This window comes from Aulonocara sp. 'chitande type north' Nkhata Bay, linkage group LG12 (genome assembly GCF_057382095.1).
Source record: "Aulonocara sp. 'chitande type north' Nkhata Bay isolate Kocher_YH1m ecotype deep benthic linkage group LG12, A_spYH_male_GT1.1, whole genome shotgun sequence".
Lineage (NCBI taxonomy): Eukaryota > Metazoa > Chordata > Actinopteri > Cichliformes > Cichlidae > Aulonocara > Aulonocara sp. 'chitande type north' Nkhata Bay.
In genome coordinates, this window is record NC_141355.1 from 28,103,022 (window position 1) to 28,122,223 (window position 19,202).

The 19,202-nt window shown below is 38.1% G+C and overlaps 1 protein-coding gene across 6 annotated transcripts in view; it reads right to left on the reverse strand.

Annotated features, from left to right (window-relative positions):
• dmxl1 (Dmx like 1) overlaps positions 1 to 17,807 on the reverse strand; it is a 63,621-nt gene extending 45,814 nt beyond the window's left edge. For 2 of the 6 annotated variants that reach the window (XM_086314804.1, XM_086314799.1), the window contains exons 1-15: positions 17,413 to 17,807; positions 15,773 to 16,015; positions 14,547 to 14,672; positions 9,982 to 10,059; positions 9,350 to 9,428; positions 9,018 to 9,162; positions 8,664 to 8,730; positions 8,319 to 8,503; positions 7,328 to 7,535; positions 4,929 to 5,100; positions 4,131 to 4,307; positions 3,759 to 3,994; positions 1,432 to 2,149; positions 894 to 1,015; positions 370 to 459 (exon numbers count right to left, since the gene is read on the reverse strand). In XM_086314804.1, coding sequence (XP_086170930.1) covers positions 370 to 459; positions 894 to 1,015; positions 1,432 to 2,149; positions 3,759 to 3,994; positions 4,131 to 4,307; positions 4,929 to 5,100; positions 7,328 to 7,535; positions 8,319 to 8,503; positions 8,664 to 8,730; positions 9,018 to 9,162; positions 9,350 to 9,428; positions 9,982 to 10,059; positions 14,547 to 14,672; positions 15,773 to 15,859 — 2,490 coding nt within the window. In that variant the 5' untranslated portion in view covers positions 15,860 to 16,015; positions 17,413 to 17,807. Of the gene's footprint in view, positions 1 to 369; positions 460 to 893; positions 1,016 to 1,431; positions 2,150 to 3,758; positions 3,995 to 4,130; positions 4,308 to 4,928; positions 5,101 to 7,327; positions 7,536 to 8,318; positions 8,504 to 8,663; positions 8,731 to 9,017; positions 9,163 to 9,349; positions 9,429 to 9,981; positions 10,060 to 14,546; positions 14,673 to 15,772; positions 16,016 to 16,806; positions 16,825 to 17,172; positions 17,191 to 17,412 lie in introns of those variants that run through there. The other 4 variants (XM_086314803.1, XM_086314800.1, XM_086314802.1 and 1 more) reach the window with 4 other exon arrangements.
• Positions 17,808 to 19,202: the final 1,395 nt, after the last annotated feature.

A 19,202-nucleotide genomic window follows, 5' to 3' on the forward strand; every position in this document is an offset into this window, starting at 1 on the left:
AACTACATCAGATGTAGACTCTGAACATCATTTTCTGTCTACACACTGACATAGACACAGGCTGTATTAATAGTACATGCACAAAGACACGCACACCCTAAGGAGACGAGGGAGGTTTTTTTTGCCTTTTATTATTGTGGTTGACCTTTCAGCGACTCAGGCCACTGCCGAATGCTTCATGCCACAAATGGTTTGCAAGTCAACAATGGGGGTTTTTTTTGGTTTGTTTTCAGGGGAAAACCTTCAAAGATTCTGACAATGTCTGTCTACTGTTAGATGAGACAATCAGAAAGTCCCCAAATAAAGGAGGTTGAACTTTGTTTAGTGTGAGAAAACAATTCGGTTCTCTTGGACTCCGTGTATACTTACAAAGTCAGTAATGGCATCCAGTTCTATAATACACCCTGGTTTTGCTGTGGACTGCTGACTGATGATGTTGAAAACCTCCCCAACATATTTCTGAAAGGTGGCAAACACACACAAAAAATCATCTGCATACATTTATAAATTAGTATTACACAGTTTAAATATGCAAGCAAATTATTTTACCAATTTGAAAATCACTTAACATCTTGCAACTGACAGCTAACAGGTGGCATAGTAAACGCAATAAAAGAAATGCAAAAAAAACAAACAAACCCAAAAACATTTATATAACAATTTCTCCTCTTCTTGCTGCATACTACTTTTTTTCCCTGAGTTTTAAATGTTTCACTCCAATTAATGTTTCATGTTATATAATTTCGCCTACAGTCATTTTTCTCCAAGTCATCTCAGGCCAACACTAGTAATAACAAAATGGCAAAACAGTGACGTACATTATTTGACAGATTCTATAAATGGCTGAGTGTTGCTATTAATGTGCATGAAAATTGTCAGGCTTGATCACTTACTGATATTTCCGGATTGGAGAGCTCACTCAGAAGTTTCTTAGCCTCAATGACAGCCTGATAAAGCCTGAGTGATTGGCCATCACTTGCCACGAAGCAGGCACTAGGAGAGTTACAGTACAAACCTAAAAAGAAAAACAATTGAATGTTACCACTATTATGCTTGTTTTTTCTAAATAAATATGTCAAGCGAACACTACTGAGATTTAACATTCACTCATGTTTAATTCAGAAAATCTGAAGTCATTTGGTAAAGTAAGTTGCTTTTGTACATTTATCTACAATGCACAGTAGATGTGTCAAGTGGACTAATAACCACACATGGAGACTCGTCTCAGACCTACTCTTAGTTGGACATAGTTAACTATATAGAAAACAATAACAATAAACAATCCTTCACATCAATCAACCCTCCCAAACAAAAAACAAACCCCCCCCCAAAAAAACCCAAAACAAACAAAAAAATCTCATTACTGCCTTTTTGCTAAGGCAACACACAATAAAGTACTTAGCAATCTGACCAGTAATAATATTTTCTCACCTAAACAGCTGCTGGGAATGAGTGTGGGCAGCCAGGCTACATTAGCAAATGCTGATGCATGGAGAGAATTGATTCTAGCAAGCTCCGAGACCCCGCCTGACAACGACAGCGGGCCGACGGGGTCCACTCTCCATAAAATCAGCTCACTGTAGATCGCATTGGGATCCTGGGAAACCATACCCAGGGACACCCGCGTGGGTCGTGACCCACGAGATAGAGATGCAGAATGAGAAAAACCAGAGGAGGAGGCCTCTGGAGGAACCAAGATGCTGTCTGCCTCTGGCGTCCTCAAGGCATTGTGGTGTGAGGTGGTGAGGAGAAGAGGGAGCAGCGAGTGACAGGCCAGGTCATTGAGGTGAAAGCGGTGACCACAGTACCGTGACTTGTGAGAGACACTGAGCACAGTCGAGAAAGCAGAGTCCTCTGCAAAGCTGACTGCCCACTGGTTTAAAGAGCCATCAGCATGTTTGGAGATCATAAGGACATTGGGGGTAAATATGCTTAATCGAAGACTACTGCTGGGTGCAGATTTTCCTTGACCTCCGTAGCTTATTAGAGCAGATTTGGCTTGAGGCAATGTGCTCCCAGGCGGTCGCTGTCTGCCATGTTGGATAGCTAGATCCACGTTCTTGTTGCAGGCATACATTACCACACTTTGGCTCAGGGAGATGGCGTCACCTGCGGGGAACGCTACAGGAATGCGGGATGCAAACGACACCTGAGACAGAAAGAGATGTCATAGCAATGTCATCAAAAGTGACTGTAATTTGCAGCTCAGATTTAAAGAGGAGGACTAATTAAACTAATTAAAACAGCCAGGCCTAAAAAATGAATGCCAATGAAACCTGAGATTCAGTTTTGTGCCTGAATGACCAGATTCTCTGTCCTCATTATTTTTACTGCTCATAAAAATGCACTAGGGCATGTCTGAATTTGATATGAAGTCATAGACAAGTACAATATATTTGTGTGAGTCGCCAGATGAGAAGACATTAGAACAAGTACACCATCACAACTGTGAAAATAAATCACAACCTTACTCTGATGATAAATTAATGATTTCCCACAAAGCACTTTCTGAAATTCTGAATATAAACAAATAACTAAATAGAAAACTGTTTAATCTAAAGGTTAAAGTTATATTTTGAGCAGAATTCAGAATTCAGTTACCTTTGATTGCTGCATGATTATGGTCAAATGATTAACAATTATTTTGATCAATATTGAGATCACTGTTATTTATTGATTATAGTGGAAAAAAGGTTTTAATTACAATTTTCATTAAACATAAACTTGTTTTTATGTTGTGCAGTATTTCCACTAATGTAAAATAGTTGCTTAAAAATAATACTGAACTTCCTCACTGACCTAAATTAAGTAAATCTCTAAGAAGAAAAATCAAGTCTTTCACCCCATCGATTGTACCTGCATGATTAATAAAACTTAGCAGCAAATGTTTTGCATATGGTGTAGGTTTTACCAGAAAAATAATTCCAGAATAGATAACAGCAGCATGCTGGCCAATTCTCCAAAGCCTTTGTTACTGTTCACTGTGTTTACTGGACACTTGTCTCTGCCCAAATAAACTGTGATTAGATGGATGATTTTAGTGCGTCTTTGGGAGCTAGATGGTTATGCAGATGTGGTGTACAGGCTTGCTTTTATAAATGTCTCAGATGAGGTTGAATGACTCATGCTGGCAACATCTGCATTGTTTTTCTTAGCCTTCATGCATTAATAATACTGCAGTTTTTGGCATGTTTTCAGGAGGCTGAATATAAGTTAGTAGTCTTGCCTTACAGACTAGTTAACTCTACAGCACTTTTTGCAGATGATTTCTTTATAGTTAATGTTACTTGTGCCAAATCAGAAGTACTTCCAAACAACGGATGACGACCCACTTTGAGGGACAAGTTCTTCACCTGCTGTTGTGCTAGACATTAAAATTTTGTAGTATCTGTATTTTTAACAAAGACTTTCTTATTCAGACCAATCAAGAACATTTCAAGCTTGCATGGGACAGACGCAGGCACAGTATCAGGTCCTGATCAAGGGGGTGCTTGACTTGTTTTTACTTTGTGTTCTTTTGGAAGAACATGCATTTTCAATAACAGTTATTTATGTTCATTTATTTATTATAGAGGAAAAATCCATACTGAGATTAAATTAAGACCAATTGTGCAGCTAACTGTGCAGTTTCTCTGTGTATCAACCTCTGAAATAAGACTATAAAAGATAAAGAGGAAAGAAACTGGAGGAATACTCTCATGAAACAAACAGAATGAATGTACAACTGTTCTATATAAAGAACAATAGCAGCAAAGTACCTGAGCTTGTCTGAACATGCCTGGGTGGTATTCATCTAACCAGTCCACATGCCAGACCAACAAAGAGCCATCCATGGGATGAATACTGAACAGCATGTCGGCCCCTTTATTCCACTCCTCTAACAGCACATCCAACTGGTGCTCCACTGCTGCCAGAGGCAGCTCCACTGTTCCTGGTCCTTGGGGTTCACTTGGTCTGTTCTCCTCTTCTTCAAAGTCATCTTCATTTTCAGGCTCTGGAAAAGAATACAAATCATGGTAGCCAAACAATATGTTAAATTCTATTCTAAAGGTTAGACTTTAACTGTCACTGTTGTTACAGCTTCACATGCACACACCCATTACTGACTCATCCAAATCATTTCTCTCTACCTTCATTGGAGCACTCGTTCTGTTGCTCTACACTAATTCGAAGCTGTTGCAGAAAGACTTCCATGGCTAAAGTAAAGTGAAGCTCTTTGTTGTTGAGCCAGTGGACAGAAAATGGGCCTCCTGGTTCCTCATCATCCACAGCGTTCAGAGAGGAGATGGAGGGCAACAGGGGAATGTCTGTGAAACATACAAGTTATAAGCTGTTAAACATTTAGAAAACTTAATGAATAAATAACAACAACAACAAAATATACATCAGACCGGGCTGCTGACATGCAGGACAAAAATATATCTGCTGGAGCAAATTAACTTTCATGAATGTAAGCATGGTTTAGTATCCTAAAACATAATCCAAGCATACAAATCCTGCAGGACTTCTCAGCCTGAAGGCTGAAAGAGTCTACATGATTTTATCCTAATTCAGGTCAAATTAAGTTACCCAACTAAAACGGAGAGGAAGAAAATGAAATGCTCACAGTTACTCTGAACAGCTCTCACTGAGCACAAGCTCACTGGAATGTTAAAGAAACAATCTCAGGCAATCTGCAAAATTAATGGTATTTTTGCCAAGAGGTTAAGACTTCTGACTTCCAGCTGAGTTAACCATCCATGTACTCTGTACAGTTCAGGAATAGCAAATGATGTGCTTTAGTTCATTCGTCTTTATCAAGAACTTTATGTCATGTTAAAGCTTTAGTTCTTCAATATGTTGTGAGATTTCTTTTGGTATTTAACAAAATACCAGTGATGGGGATCAACAGGATTATTAAGTAGTTTCAGAGTCTGTTCAAGTCAAACCTGTGGCTGGGTTGATGCTGGCAGCAATGTGAAAGTGGCAGAGAGCATTGGCATGGGGCATGTTATTGCTGCTCTTCTTGTGGTTACAGTGTCCACTTTGAAGGTGAGGCAGGCCGCTGGTCCATGATAGCTGAGGTATGTCCCGATAGTGCCGCGATTCTTGAAAATCCAGCTGTGCAGAAAACAAGTATGATTATTATGAAGTATTGCTCAAATGTCAATTTAATATTTTATGACTGCAGACATCGTCTGTGCCATCCAAATGCATAATACTAAATGTAAGAGGCACTAAAATATTACATTAACCTGTAGAAATGTGGAGCTACTTAAATAAGATTAAAAAGAGAAAAATGAAACACCATTGTTCCTTGTTGCCTTTTCAGGCTGAAAAGACAGGTTGAGCTTGTCTTTTGGAGGTTGATGTGAATTAATCAACTTGTGTCGACTTACAAACCTCTCCAGCTCTCATCCCAGTCTGTGCTAAGCTACTCTACTTTGGTGAACAGGTGGTCCCCTCAGGGTGGGATTTTAATTTATTGGTATTGATGTTTAAACTGCATTTAAGTGAAGAGCCCAATTTGTCTTAAAACAGAGCAACAGGAGCTGGCAACATGGAGGAGTGGCTGTCACAGAGCGTGTATAGAAGAAATTTTAAAGTTTATTGGGTATTCAGGTTATGTAATTTGGTGTCTCACAGCAGACTGCAGCTAAATGCCCCAATGGAAAACAAGTCTGACAGGATGACAAACAATCATTTAAAAGCAGAGTTTCTTTAACCAAATATGTGATTGTATCTAGACTCACAGGTGCAAAATGAGTAAGATAAAATGAGCTGTAAACCTGTAGGTTTTGAGATTTATGAAGACTACAAGTAAACTCACCATTAAAAAGACATGACAAAGCAGGTACAAATACTTTTAAATGAAATCCCATAACCTTGCCTCCTCCAGATGTTCTCAAATAACAACTTATTCAGAATATTGGGGCTTAATTAACTGCACTGATTTGCAAGAACATTTGCTGGGATTTCTAATGAATAATTCCCTACCGTCTTACAGTCTTACAGACTCTGCGTATCCATTTTTTGTAAACTAATATGCCCCAAGCTTTTCAAGCACTGGTGACACCCACAACTTTCCAAAGATAAAATGAATGTCGGTTAGGATGTTGCGAACAAGCTGGGTCACTTAAAACAGAACACACCAGTATTGCAAACACAAACATGCGCCAGAGAACTGAAAAAGATTAAACACTGATCAAAAGTCAGAGGTATAATTTTAAGGTATCGTACACATTACAGAAAGGCAGACAGTTTCAAAAACCTTCATGTCTGAGACCCTTAATTTTCCCTTTTAACTATACCAAACCTCTGTTGCTCTCCATCTACCTTCTCAAAGTTGTTTTGAAATTTCTCAGTGCCTCTTTGTTCTTTTACTCTCATCCTTAAATTATCACTGTGCAATACATAAAAATACAAAAGCTTGGAAATTATTTCTGTAGAAAAAAGGGGAAACCACAAATCATATCATTTGTACCATCCATTTCCAACTACACAGGAAATTACAACTTGTTTCTTTTTGCATGTTGTATACAAACTAGAGAGCGATACAGCTTTACAAATAATACTTCTGATACGGACAAGTTATACCCAAAAAGCACAACGTTTCCGATGCAACAGTGTGATGAAATGAAATGAAATTTCTGCAGCCAGTGTAACACTCTGTCAGATTATCATTTCAAAGCAAAAAGGAAAGAAAGCATGACATCTGAACACCTGATAAAGTGCATATATGGGAGTATCTAGGGAAGTCATGAACAACGCTGATGATCATTTCATAGCTTGTTCTCTGTTATAAAGATAGAATTATTTACACAAAATGATGTGAGGTCCTTTTAAATATTCAGTTTATCCTAATTATTAATATCACTTAAGAAAAAATAAAACACTGACATACAAGTCTTACTATGCAATGCTAGACTTAAAGGCGTATAATGAGAAATTCTTCAAATCAAATAAAGCACCATAAAAATCACGTGTTTCACTTGTGTTAGTAAACTATATTTAAACTGATCACGAGCAAAGGGTCCTGCCAAATAAAAAAAAACAATTAAACTAAAGTAATTGCGCATTTTTTTGTTTATCGAAACAACAAATAGCATTTTTGTGTTTGATTTTTAATTTCGAGCCTGTGTGCAAATAGTATAGATTTTTACATTTCATGTGTTTTGAGTGATGTGTTGCTAAAAAGGCCTTGTTTTCTGCACTGTCATACAGCTGAAACTGAAAATAAAGGTTAAATGCAGGATTGCTTAATTAGACTGTGTTAACGTTAGCAAAGTCCTGCTGATTATACTGAGTGTTTATTTTAAGCAGGAAAGTCAAAGTCATTGTGGCTTACTTCTTGTGAGGCTTGTCCGTGTGTCTTCCCATTGCAGCCGTTTTTCTTTGAGAGGCCAGCAGAAGATTTAAGCGTTTCACTGTGTTGGCCAGAAGAAGGGTTTTTATGGTGACCAGATAAGAGGCTGTCACCTGGCAACAGCGTCTCTGCCCACAGCCGACATACACTGTCCTTACAGCAGGTGAGCAGCACATTACACACTGCGCCCCTGTTAGGATAAAGGAGGGAGAAAAAGAGAGAGATTTTTAAAAAAAATTAATGGAATTTTAATTTCAATTACAATTCTGTCTTACAATGATTATTACATCACGATAACTGAGACAGAAATGATTATTTGTCTCAATCCATTTCACATTTGTGCTCTCGTTTTGCATTTCTGCCCCTTATTTTCACTTACTTTTGCCTCTAATAAAAAAAATTCACATTGTGACACCTTGCCAGCTCACATTTATTTATTTAATTCTTAAATTATAGTTGAAGTTCAGTTAAATCTCTTTAATTAAGACAACTGTGTTTTTCCTTTTTCAAAGTTCAGTGTAGTTTTCTTAAATTTAATTGTGTACGTAATTGTGTGGTTCTTCTGCTTGACGCCTGCAACAAGAGCACCAGATTGCTGCAATTCCCCTCCTGTGTGGAAGCCCTCTGAAGGTCACATACGATTACCAATATTATATAAAGCTATGAAACAATTTGGAATGTGCCAAATTTATTCAACCCACACCATCTGTAGTGACATATTTTAAATAAACAAAGACAGACATCAAACCTGTCCACAACAAGTTACCTCAAGCTGCTTTCTACTCTAATGTAAAGAAGATAAAGACCTAATATTTTTCAACCAACCTTTCAACCAGCTTGTTAACTTAGGCATTTTTTTCTTTTGCCCAGCTGTGGAAGGTTAGGTCATTTTGACCTAACCTTCAAAGAAAAGGAAGTTAAAGAAAAGGAAGTTAGAAAAGGCTAGGAGATGACAAATTAACAGTGTCTGTACCGTGGCATGTACTTGCTGGTCTTCCTCCAGGAGAAACTGGTGACAGAGCGGGGATGAGCCAGGTAGATAAAGGAGAAGGCCAGCTCTCCCGGGTCACTCACATTGGCGTCTGGAGGTGTAAAGAGTGTGGTAACACCCATCTTCCACTTACTGGTGCTGTACCAAACCTTTATTAGGCAATCATCCTGAAAAGAAGAGGCAATGAAGGATATAAGCGATACCATAGGTAGTTCTAACAAAAAACACACGACACCAGAAGGTAGAAGTTAATTATTATCAACTAATTTCACATGAATCTAGAGTGTTCGGTTTTTAAGTGCGATGTAACAAAGGGACACAACTTACCTGACCAGCTGTGGCAAAGAACTCACCGTCAGGAGAGAACTTCATTAAATTGACTGGAGAAGCAGTCCTTGAGATACAAAATGAAAATTATATTCAACACTCCATGTCAATATAATAAGTAATGTTTAGGACAAAATAAAATAGGTTTAAACAAATTGCAGCAGGACATGCACTCAATCAGATAACTGAGTGCATGTCCTGCTGCAGTCAGATTTGTATTGAATATAATGTTACAGAAAAATGTGCATTAGCTGATTTTATTTTAATGTCTATTTGGTGCTTACAAGATAAATGAAAATCCTAATTTTAAAGTCTCTGTCTTGTTTGTGACTATTTTACAAACTCTGTTCTTACTTGCTCTGCCAGATACACCTCCAGGCAGAACGGCAGTCTCTTATGGTCATTTCTGCCGGCTGCCCCCTTTCATCAGCTTCATCCTTTACTCCATCAACATTAGACCACAACTGCAGGCTGCTAGAGCCTGTTAGGAGAGTGCAACCTGGACAGACAAACATATACAGATATGATCTTTCAGGACAGATATCATCAAATTTCTGTTTAAAAAAAATTATTAAACATTTATATTTTGCCGGATCTGTAGTACCACCCCAACACTTCTTTTTAAATCACAACTGTTTATCTTAATATGTCTGTGTTACTTTAAGAAAGAACAATGGTTAGAGTACCTGTAGGGTGCCATGCTAGGTTCCGTACTATAGACTGTAATACAAATTGACCAGTCTTCTGCCATTGGCAGTTCAATTTCTGTACAGGAAAAACAGAAAAAGGCAAAATTCAAAACAAGTATGTCATGTTTTGGCAATTATGTTGGCTGAAACTTTGTGCAATAATTCCCTATTTAGATAAGCTCAGAAATAAATAAATTCCCTGTTTCGATGGTACATGTGGAACTATAGATAAAGCTTTAACAAGCGCTAACAGTGAACTTTCAATTGAGTCACATGCAATCAGGCAACACACACAGCATTGTAATACCAGGGTACTTCTGCAATAAACGAAATACGGTTTGTACTTAAGATGTTGTAAATTCTTCTCATTTCTTGTGGTTATTCTTTGACTTCTCTAACAACAGCTCAGACAAAGCAAACGTCTTTACGGACTACAGAACAGAAACCAAAACAGTGAACATGACAATAATCGCATGATTTATGCAAGTAGTTACAGAGGAACAATATTCTGCTCCATTTCAAATATCAAGAGAGTTTTGCCACACAGAAAAAGCTTCATTCATTCATTCTGGATGACCTGAAAACATGCATGACTATACTGTGACTGGAAGAAAGTGCAGGCTACTCACGGTCAACGATGAGTCTTTTTGATCTGGTTGCTGAACAGGCTCAAAGACACACACAATGCTTCCATAGGAAGCTGCAATCTGCCAGCAAAAAAAGGTTGACATTTTAGATATACTACAAAACAAATACAAAGGTATCACTGCAAACAGAAACATATACTGTCCTCCATATCAGCCTAGTTATCCAAATTTAAGTAATTCAAAAAAATTCTTGAAAGCTTAAACTTATGCTTTGTAATATAGATCAAAAATACTAATACTTATAGATCCTAATCAGAATCAACTATAACTTGCTTTATGAGTCATGACATATCTACATAGTAAGAGAGAAGACACCTTGACAACAGGCCAATAAATAAATAAATAAAAAATACCTTAAGTCATAACAACTCAGTGATGAGTGAATATAGTCTTATCTACTCTATTCACACCTCAATTTCATCAATTTGTAAGGGCTAAATTTTCAAGTAATTTCCATGGGACCCAAGAGTCATAATGTTAACTGAGCAAACGATAATACAAGCTGCGTCTTTAATGTGGTAAATAATATGCCAACTGTCAGGGAGGGAATTCTGTGAAGGGGTGAGTCACATGCACATGTTTAAATGTGTGTACACAGACATACAAGTCATCACATGCACAAGCATAGTCACATGGACACTACACAATGGCTCAAAGTATAAGACAGGCTTTTTGGGGCACAAATATAGGTTCTGCAGAAGCAGCACAGTTCAAATTTAATTAAATTCTAAAAGGCAGACACATTTATGCTGAGATCAAGTTCTGGGGATAAATCAGTCAATTCAACATGAGCCTGTAGAGCGACTGACAAAAAGAAAGAAAATGTGAGTTGAAAAAATTAAGTCTCCCTCTCTGTGGTTATAATGATGACTACTCTTTGGTCTGATTTTCATAAACCCCCAACAGAGACTTTAAGATGGTATTATGCTAATATTTATGAATATTACAAGAGACATCTTAAGGCTCTCATGAAACCATTAACTTTACCAAGAAGAGATGAACAGTAGATTTGCAGGGCTAACTGTGATGGATGCAGCTTTTAAAAAGTTATTTTTACTGCTTTATGATGTTTGTAGAGATCGCTTGCTCCACCTCCATACTGACTTTCTTTATTTGATTTCTCATCGCAAGTAGACATACATTTCTCAAAATAGTGTAGTAATATTTATGCTCTAGACACCTAATTAGCCTTTAAAATAATGTATTTGGAAAATATATCCTTAATAGGAACAACTTACTAAAGCTCATAAAATGATATGAAGTGCTACAACACTTAAAGTATGAGCACAAAGGATGTACTATGTAAACTAAAAGCATTGCAAATATCACAGTGAGCAGAGGGCAATGAAGTGGAAATGGCAAGCAGACCAACTTGGCATACTTAAACAGATGCTAGACCATGCTGGAGGCGTGTGTGGGTAGTTCTGGCCCAACGGATTGGATTTAAGGTCACAAGGGAAGAAGTGAACGACTGGTTGAGAATGTTTTATATTTATTTAAATTATTGCAGTGTTGCCTGCACTTTTTTTAAAAAAGGCTACCACCCTCCCTAATTAAAAACTAATCCCAGTTCATTAGAATTCTGCTATATGATCTTTATTATCAGGTTTATGCAGATGTTGCAAGCTGCTTTTGTGGCTCCTTTTGCAGCAATGCTACTTACCAACAAGCAGAACTGTGAGTACTCGACTGCATAATGACTGTTGCCATTATGTGCCAAGTTTTGTTTCCAGAGACACAAGAAATGTGTAGTGTATTAAGAAAGAATCTAAATTCTGTGTTATTTTATCCTCTTCCTTTTTTTTTTTACTGAAGAATCAAATTTAAATTCATGAAAAGAAGCCACTGTACAGGGTGAATATCTTGTAAATATAAATAAATTATATATATATATATATATATATATATATACAAATAAATAAATACAGCCTGAGACAAGTAAACAGTATCCACGAGGGACAACCTTTAAAGTAAAATTGTCAGCAGAGCCCAAAGTTGATAGAAGAGTCATACTCTTACGATGAAAACTTGAGATGATATATTGGTCAATATCAGTCTACTGACTGTCTTTAATACTCAGATAAAAGAAGACAACATATTAATGGCAGCCACTTATGGTTATGGCTTAGTCACACAAGTAAAAATTGGCCATCTCCAGCGGTCCACCTCCAAATGGCTCTCGCAGGTAGGAACAACCAATGCTTGCCTGGTGACTTTTTGCATTTGGTAATCAATTATAAACAGCTGTGGCCACTAACTGATTAACCAAATGTTGAACGTGCAACACTTTCAATCTTTAGCTGACCGCTTTTGATCATAAGGCAATCGCAGAGGTCACCTGCTATGAGTCTCCAAACATTTGTGGTCTGACTGCAGAGTAACTGATATGAAGCTCAGAAAGAATGGCAAGCGTCAGTCAGATTCTTTAAATTGCAAACTTAATTTTTTAAGTAACGTTATGCATTTCCTCATTTTCCTAAGAACTTTGCAACTGCAATGACATCACTATCTACTTCCTTAATTAGGTCCATCAAAGCAAATGCAAAAGAAAATCTTTCATCGTCTTTGTTCTGCATATGAAATGGGAAAGGCAATTAAGAACAGAACAGAAAGACTACATTAAATAACTACATCTTTTTTTCTTAAATGCAAATTACAATCACAGAAGATCTTTTGTTTGTGCCCACATTAAAGGACTTGTCAGTGACAACAGCAAATGCACTTGCTGTACAATCACCAGCTTTACTGGGTGGTTTTTACTTCACTTAGAGCTGATGATGGGAAGCTCGAGTTCATTAAGCTGCCCATTGATGTTGCCCGCAAGTGACTTTCCTGAAAGCATAAGCTGCCAACACTTAAGACAGCAGTAGAGATTGCTAATAAATTGCACTGCAAAACAGCTAATATACCAAAACAACTAAAAACAGCAAGTCACAAAGTGGAACTTGCTTACCACTCAATATAATCAACCACACGTGTGTGGTCATTATATTAAAGTAAAAGAAAACGGTATGTCATGGGGCCCTGCAATGTTTAGCACCTTCTGCTTTTTTTCTTTTTAATTTAATTATGGGTCAGATGTTTTTTCAAACATTAAAGCTAATTTATAGTTGATCGTTGCTTTGTCCCATGTAACCAAAAGACAGTTTATGGGTTTGGAATGAATATAATGTCTTATAACTTTATTCAAGGCTGGAACTAAAATATATTTAAACTCCATTTTTCAATTAATTTGTCTAAAAAACAAAACTTTTAAAAAGCCATTCAGAGCACAAACGAATACCCTAAAATGATATACAACAAAGACAAGCACTGAATCTGCACATTTTCTAAGCTCAAGCAACTAAGTGTTTGGTATTTTTATGTGGAAAAATAAATATAATTAAAACAATTAATGAGCTATAAATAGGGCTGGGCCATATCATACCGTTCACTGTAATAATGTTGGGCAATAATAAGAAAATGAAATATCGCGATAGAATATGAGTAAATGCGCATGCACCGTGCCTTTGTTTTCATATGCGCATGGCGGAAAAAGCATGGCGGCGATGGAGAATGAGAAGGGCGAAAGTGGATCGTTGAATGAAACGGATGAACCAGAATTGGTTTGTAAAAATGCTGCAACTTCAGTGGTGTGGAACTGGTTTAGCTTTCATCCGTCAGATACACAACACAGCACTATTTTTGGTAGAGCGTGCTAGCACGCCGTCGTTATTACGTGTTGTTTGGAAAATACGGCACACTTAAAATCAATCCTTTGATTTTTCTGAAAATCGACAGTGCCCCTTATGATCCTGTGGGCCTTATGTATGAATTCTGGTTGTGTTTACTGACCTCGAAACGATTTTATGTGGTACAGGGCGCTCAAAAATCTGTCAAATGTTTTAGTACAACTTTGCTAAGCTACGAAGCCGCACCGCTTGATGGATTGTCGGGGCATTACAGCTATCGTAGGCAGGAACCTCGCAGAGTGATACTTACTGTGCTTCAACATAATATTACTGTATTGTGTGTGTGTATAACCTTTTTTTAAGTTTTGTGGATATTATACATGGTTATGCTGAGGATATGTTGGCCAATTTCCACTGGAAATGCCTTTTGGTTAAACTGTCAGCAAGGAATTTGCATTTGCACTGTAAAATATTTATGTAACTTTAATGCAAATAAAAAACAGCTGCTTCTTTAAGTGAAAATACATTGATGGGTTTTTTTTTTTTTTTGCACTAATAAAGTTGTGGAGTTGTAAAGTATTTTGTCTAGTGTCAATTATATCGTCAGTTATATCGTTATCGCAAATTTTCAAATGTATATCGTGATAAATATTTTTGGTCATATCACCCTGCTCTAGCTATAAATATATGTTATCGTCTAATGGTCTTACATAATTACTCTATGTGGCAAACCATTTATCTTTTACTGAAATCTGGCTCCATTTATTTTCACTGGGATTTGCTTTAGTTACATCATTGGGATCTCACGCTTGCGCATTCAAGCACAAGTCAGCCTGAGGACCCCAGTGAATAAAAGCACCACACCGTTGGTCTTACCTGTCCACCCTGCAATGAGCAGTCGACACAGCCGACCTGTATGTTGCCATGTTTGGCCCCTGGGATGATCTGCAGTCGCTCAAAATCACTGCCCAAAATCACCACGTCACAACCTGATGCATAGGCCTATCAAGAGACAAGACAGTGAGAGGGTTAGAGAAATGAACATAAAACTCTAAGATTCATCCGGCCAGGATTGCATGAAGGGTCACTTGAACTGCACTTGTCCCAGAGCTATTGTCAAGGCATCAAACATGCCATCATATGACAGCCCTCAAGTCCAAGCAGATAAGATTAGAATTCCATGCTCTATTTCTGTGGCACTCAAAAGGAGCTCCTCACATGAACTGTGATTCACTATGACTTTTCCTCTTTCACAAGAGGACATAAGGACAATAATGGCTCCCCGATTAATCCATTCCTGAAAAGCATGTTGCCAGTGTCTGAAATTAGCACTCTGACTCACCTGTCAAGGGGTCAGGTAGACAAAATCCATCAGTAAGGTTTTGTTTTGTTTTGTTTTTTTATACCAGTCTCATGAGATGGAATTACATTTTGAATAAAACCTACCCTTGAAGGAAAAAAGAAGTTGATTTCAGCCCTCAATGCTCTGAAAAATTAGAGCATTAAAAAACGTAATGTAATCTAATTACTCTAATCAACTTAAATCTCCTTTCTTCACTGTTCAGACTCTACTGCAATCACATTCTTCTTTGCATGGTCTCAAAGGTTTGGCCGCCTCCTCACAAACTCATGACACCACAGAATGACCAGTACAGGCAGGTTTTCACATACTGGTGATTAGTTGGTGTTTATTACTTACTTCGAGGCAGAGCTGGGTGACAGCAGAACATACAATAACATTTTGACAAATAATAAAACAATGACACAGAAAGCCTATAATACAGCAGAGACTTTCATTATTGTTGTTGTTTTTTAATTACATTTATTTTATTTACAAAGTTGCCACCAGTGTGGCGAACATTTATGTAATTCTCTAATAGAGTTTTAAGCTTTGAGATCACATGTATTTCAGCTTCTGTTTTTCATACATAACAAAGTCCCAAGCCCATTAAACAACTTTGTGCGGTACATTAGCACATTAGGTTTCAAAGGAATCTGCTAGGAAATCTGCTATTGTGACAAATCAGTTTAGCCACCCCCCATGAATCAAAGCTCCTAAACTGCTGAGGGGGGAAATACTTCCAGAGTCTGAAATATCTTACCGTGAATGGCACATTGTTGACGCTTCCTACAGAGAAACAGTTGTCTCCAGGGTTGACAGCTCCCGTAAGGACCTGATGGAGATTCATGACTCTTGATTATAGTCCACGTGTTATCCTTCCTCTTCTTGCCCTTTTCACAGAACCCTCCCACTCCAGGTGAGATTCATGGGAAACCATGAGAAGGATTTGCTCATCTTTGTGCGTAACCTATAATTTCACATCAGCAGCATCACTACAGACTTGCTGTCACAAGAAGAAGAGGAGGAAGAGATAAACAGCACATGATTTGGTTCAGTCAGCGTCAAGCCTCAAGTACATTACCGACTCCCGGATATTGACTGCAAATTAATTTTAACACTCAGCACTTGTAATATTAGCATGGAAGAAATACATGTCTCTAAACAGTCTTTGTCAAACCACACTATGAAGGCAAGGCATTCAGTAATCTTAAAAATATTTTGTAAAAGAGCCTTGGTGTACCTTGGTATTAGTCTTTTTATTTAGCAAACAGACAGCTTAGCAAACTGGCACCAAAGCTCTTCTGATCCCCGTGACCCAGCTCCGAATTTAAAAATGCACACCATTAGTTCAACATCAGCACTTTTAGAGGTTATAACCAAGAGGGCTTTAATTGAAAGAGATATGCAGTCAGCTTGGCAGACCAGTCTCTAATTGTGCTAGAAAAGTATTCAGAATCTGTAATAAATGGAGTAATAACCAGGACGGATAAAAAGTGATAGGGGCTAAAATATGAAGGGTATTTTTCACTGTGGCTAAAATTGGGAGCACTGCAGAAGCAAGGTGATGGTGTAGCTCATGTTTTGCTAGCTCTGTGCACATTATCTAGTTACAGGAGGGAAATTTGAAACCACTGTCAAAGGTACATATTTGCACATAGCTGAAACAGCACTGACTGTCTTAACAAAAGACAAATACAAAACAGTTCTCCCAGAGTTACTGTTCCTTCAGTAACAGGAACAGATGTGGGATTTAAAAGGGTTTACTAATTACACTTTAAAAAAACAGTATTTCACCTTTGTGTATTTGGCAGCGAAGTAAATTCAATACAAGGAGTCCATTAATCAAAAGGGTGCAGGGAATTTGTACGGAGGGTTAAATGGATCACCGGTGCAGGTTACACCTTACTGTAACCCTACGAGCCCGGTTAATCAACTTATCATACAATCAAGGGCTGAACAGTCTGAAAATCACACGTCTAAACAAGTATAGATTACGTGTCGACCGCAGGTGCGCTACTGAAAATAATGAACGAAAAGTTTCAGAGACAGTTTTAACGATTCAAAAATTTAACGCTACAGAACAAAAATAACACCACCAGAAGAATAAAAAAATCCACGTCAGAGGGGTTAACATATGCTTCCTGTGCTGTGGCAACTCACGTGATAACGTTTCACAAGCCAGCGCATTAAGACACAGCTACCGATACCTCATCTGACTAGCATTTTTTTCTCCCGTTTAGACAAAAGCGTGCATTTAGCTCACTGTCACTGTGCAAAAGCAGACCTTTCATACATGTTTTCAATCCCTCCAGTCGTAACGCTAACTTAGCTGTCAAGTTTAACTAGCTATCAGCAGTCTTTCAGGACACACAGTAACACCACCAGTAATTATCTGCTTACCTTATGCTGCTGCTTCTTGACATCTCCTGCAGATATAACATCAACGGTTACTCCCGTCGCCTGATGTTTTCGGTGAATACAGTTATAATCTCACGGATTCGGTCTTAGTTTAGCTAGCTTTTGCTAGCGTTAGCTTGCACTAGCCTCTGAAGCTCGCTCTCTGAGCAGGCTCCTAGGCTACAACGCTAGCACTATGTCACTTATGGCGCACATTTGCCTAACAGTCAATACTTTACGAGAGAAGGAACTATCTATTGACTCAAAATGTTGACTCTGAGTAGGAGTCACCCTCTGCCCGAGGTTAGCAAATAAAACCCTTCCAAAGAGGAAGCTTTTCCTTATGTTGAAGATATGTGATGATAATGACTGTTTCGCTGCAAAGCATCGTGGGTCTTGTAGTTTTAAAACCGTGCTCGCACTCTCGCACGTGACGTTCAGGCACACAGGCTTTTACAGTTGTAGCTAACACGTTTTGCGTTGTTTTTCGTGGGTGCATTGGCTTGTATAGAGAAGGTAAATAGTTAAACACAGCCATACCTGGAGATGGTTGTATTTAACGTTTTTCTTTTCCACTTTAAAAATGTAAAAACGTAAAAATATGACTTTTATGTTGTTTGAACTTTGTCCCCAAAATTTTACAGTAGCACTATCATACAGTAGGAGTATTTTTGAGCACTGTACTGACTGTAGGTTGACCAGTTCATAACTAAAACGTGTGGGGTAAGGAATATGCCTGTATGAGGGACTGGGAACTTACCCAATAATGAGAGGTTTAAACTGTTGATACATCTAACACAGCTCTGTCATCAGTCATTTGAAGGACTAATACTATATTTAATAAGTGAAAACTTTAGCTGTAAATGACAGCTAAAGTTTGTATTCATAGAATGGCTATTAAAGCTGTTAACTCATCCCCTTTTGAGCTGTATTTTTCTTCTTTGGGTAAAATATTTTTAAAATATTTGGAAAACTATAACCTTTGAAAATGTGGGGCGTTTTCTCAATTTTTGGGAAACAAGAGGTAAAAATACTTAGCAGTCCCACACAAATTTGGACACCTAGGCCACCTAACTACATTTACACAGCTGTGAAAAAGTATTTGCGCCTTCCTGATTTCTCAGTTTTGGGTTTTGGTTTTTTTTGGGGGGTGGGTTGAGGGGGCTGGATTGTGCATATTTGTCACACTTCATCACCAAAATCAGAATCAGAATACTTTATTGATCCCTGGGGGAAATTATTTTTTGTTACAGTGCTCCATTTTAAACCAACATTAAGACAAGACAGACAATACACTAACTAAGAATAGTACAATATATACATATATATACATACATACATACATAAGTCACTCATAAATAAATAGTTGGAAAAGAAACATGTGTAGTTGTAGCAGCAAACAGTGTGTTAAGTGGATGCGTTGTACAGGGAGATGGCCACAGGCAGGAATGATTTCCTGTGTCGTTCAGTGGTGCTTTTCGGTAATCTCAGTCTCTCACTGAACGAGCTCCTGTGACTGACCAGGATGTTATGGAGTGGGTGGGAGGTGTTATCCAACATTGTCTTTATCTTGGACAGCATCCGCCTCTCCAACACCACCTTGAGGGAGTCCAGCTCCATCCCCACAACATTGCTGGCCTTACGGATTAGTTTATTAAGTCTGTTGGCATCTGCGACCCTCAGCCTGCTCCCCCAGCATGCAACAGCATAGAGGATCGCACTGGCCACAACAGACTCATAGAAAATCCTCAGCATTTTCTGGCAGATGTTGAAGGACCTCAGTCGCCTCAAAA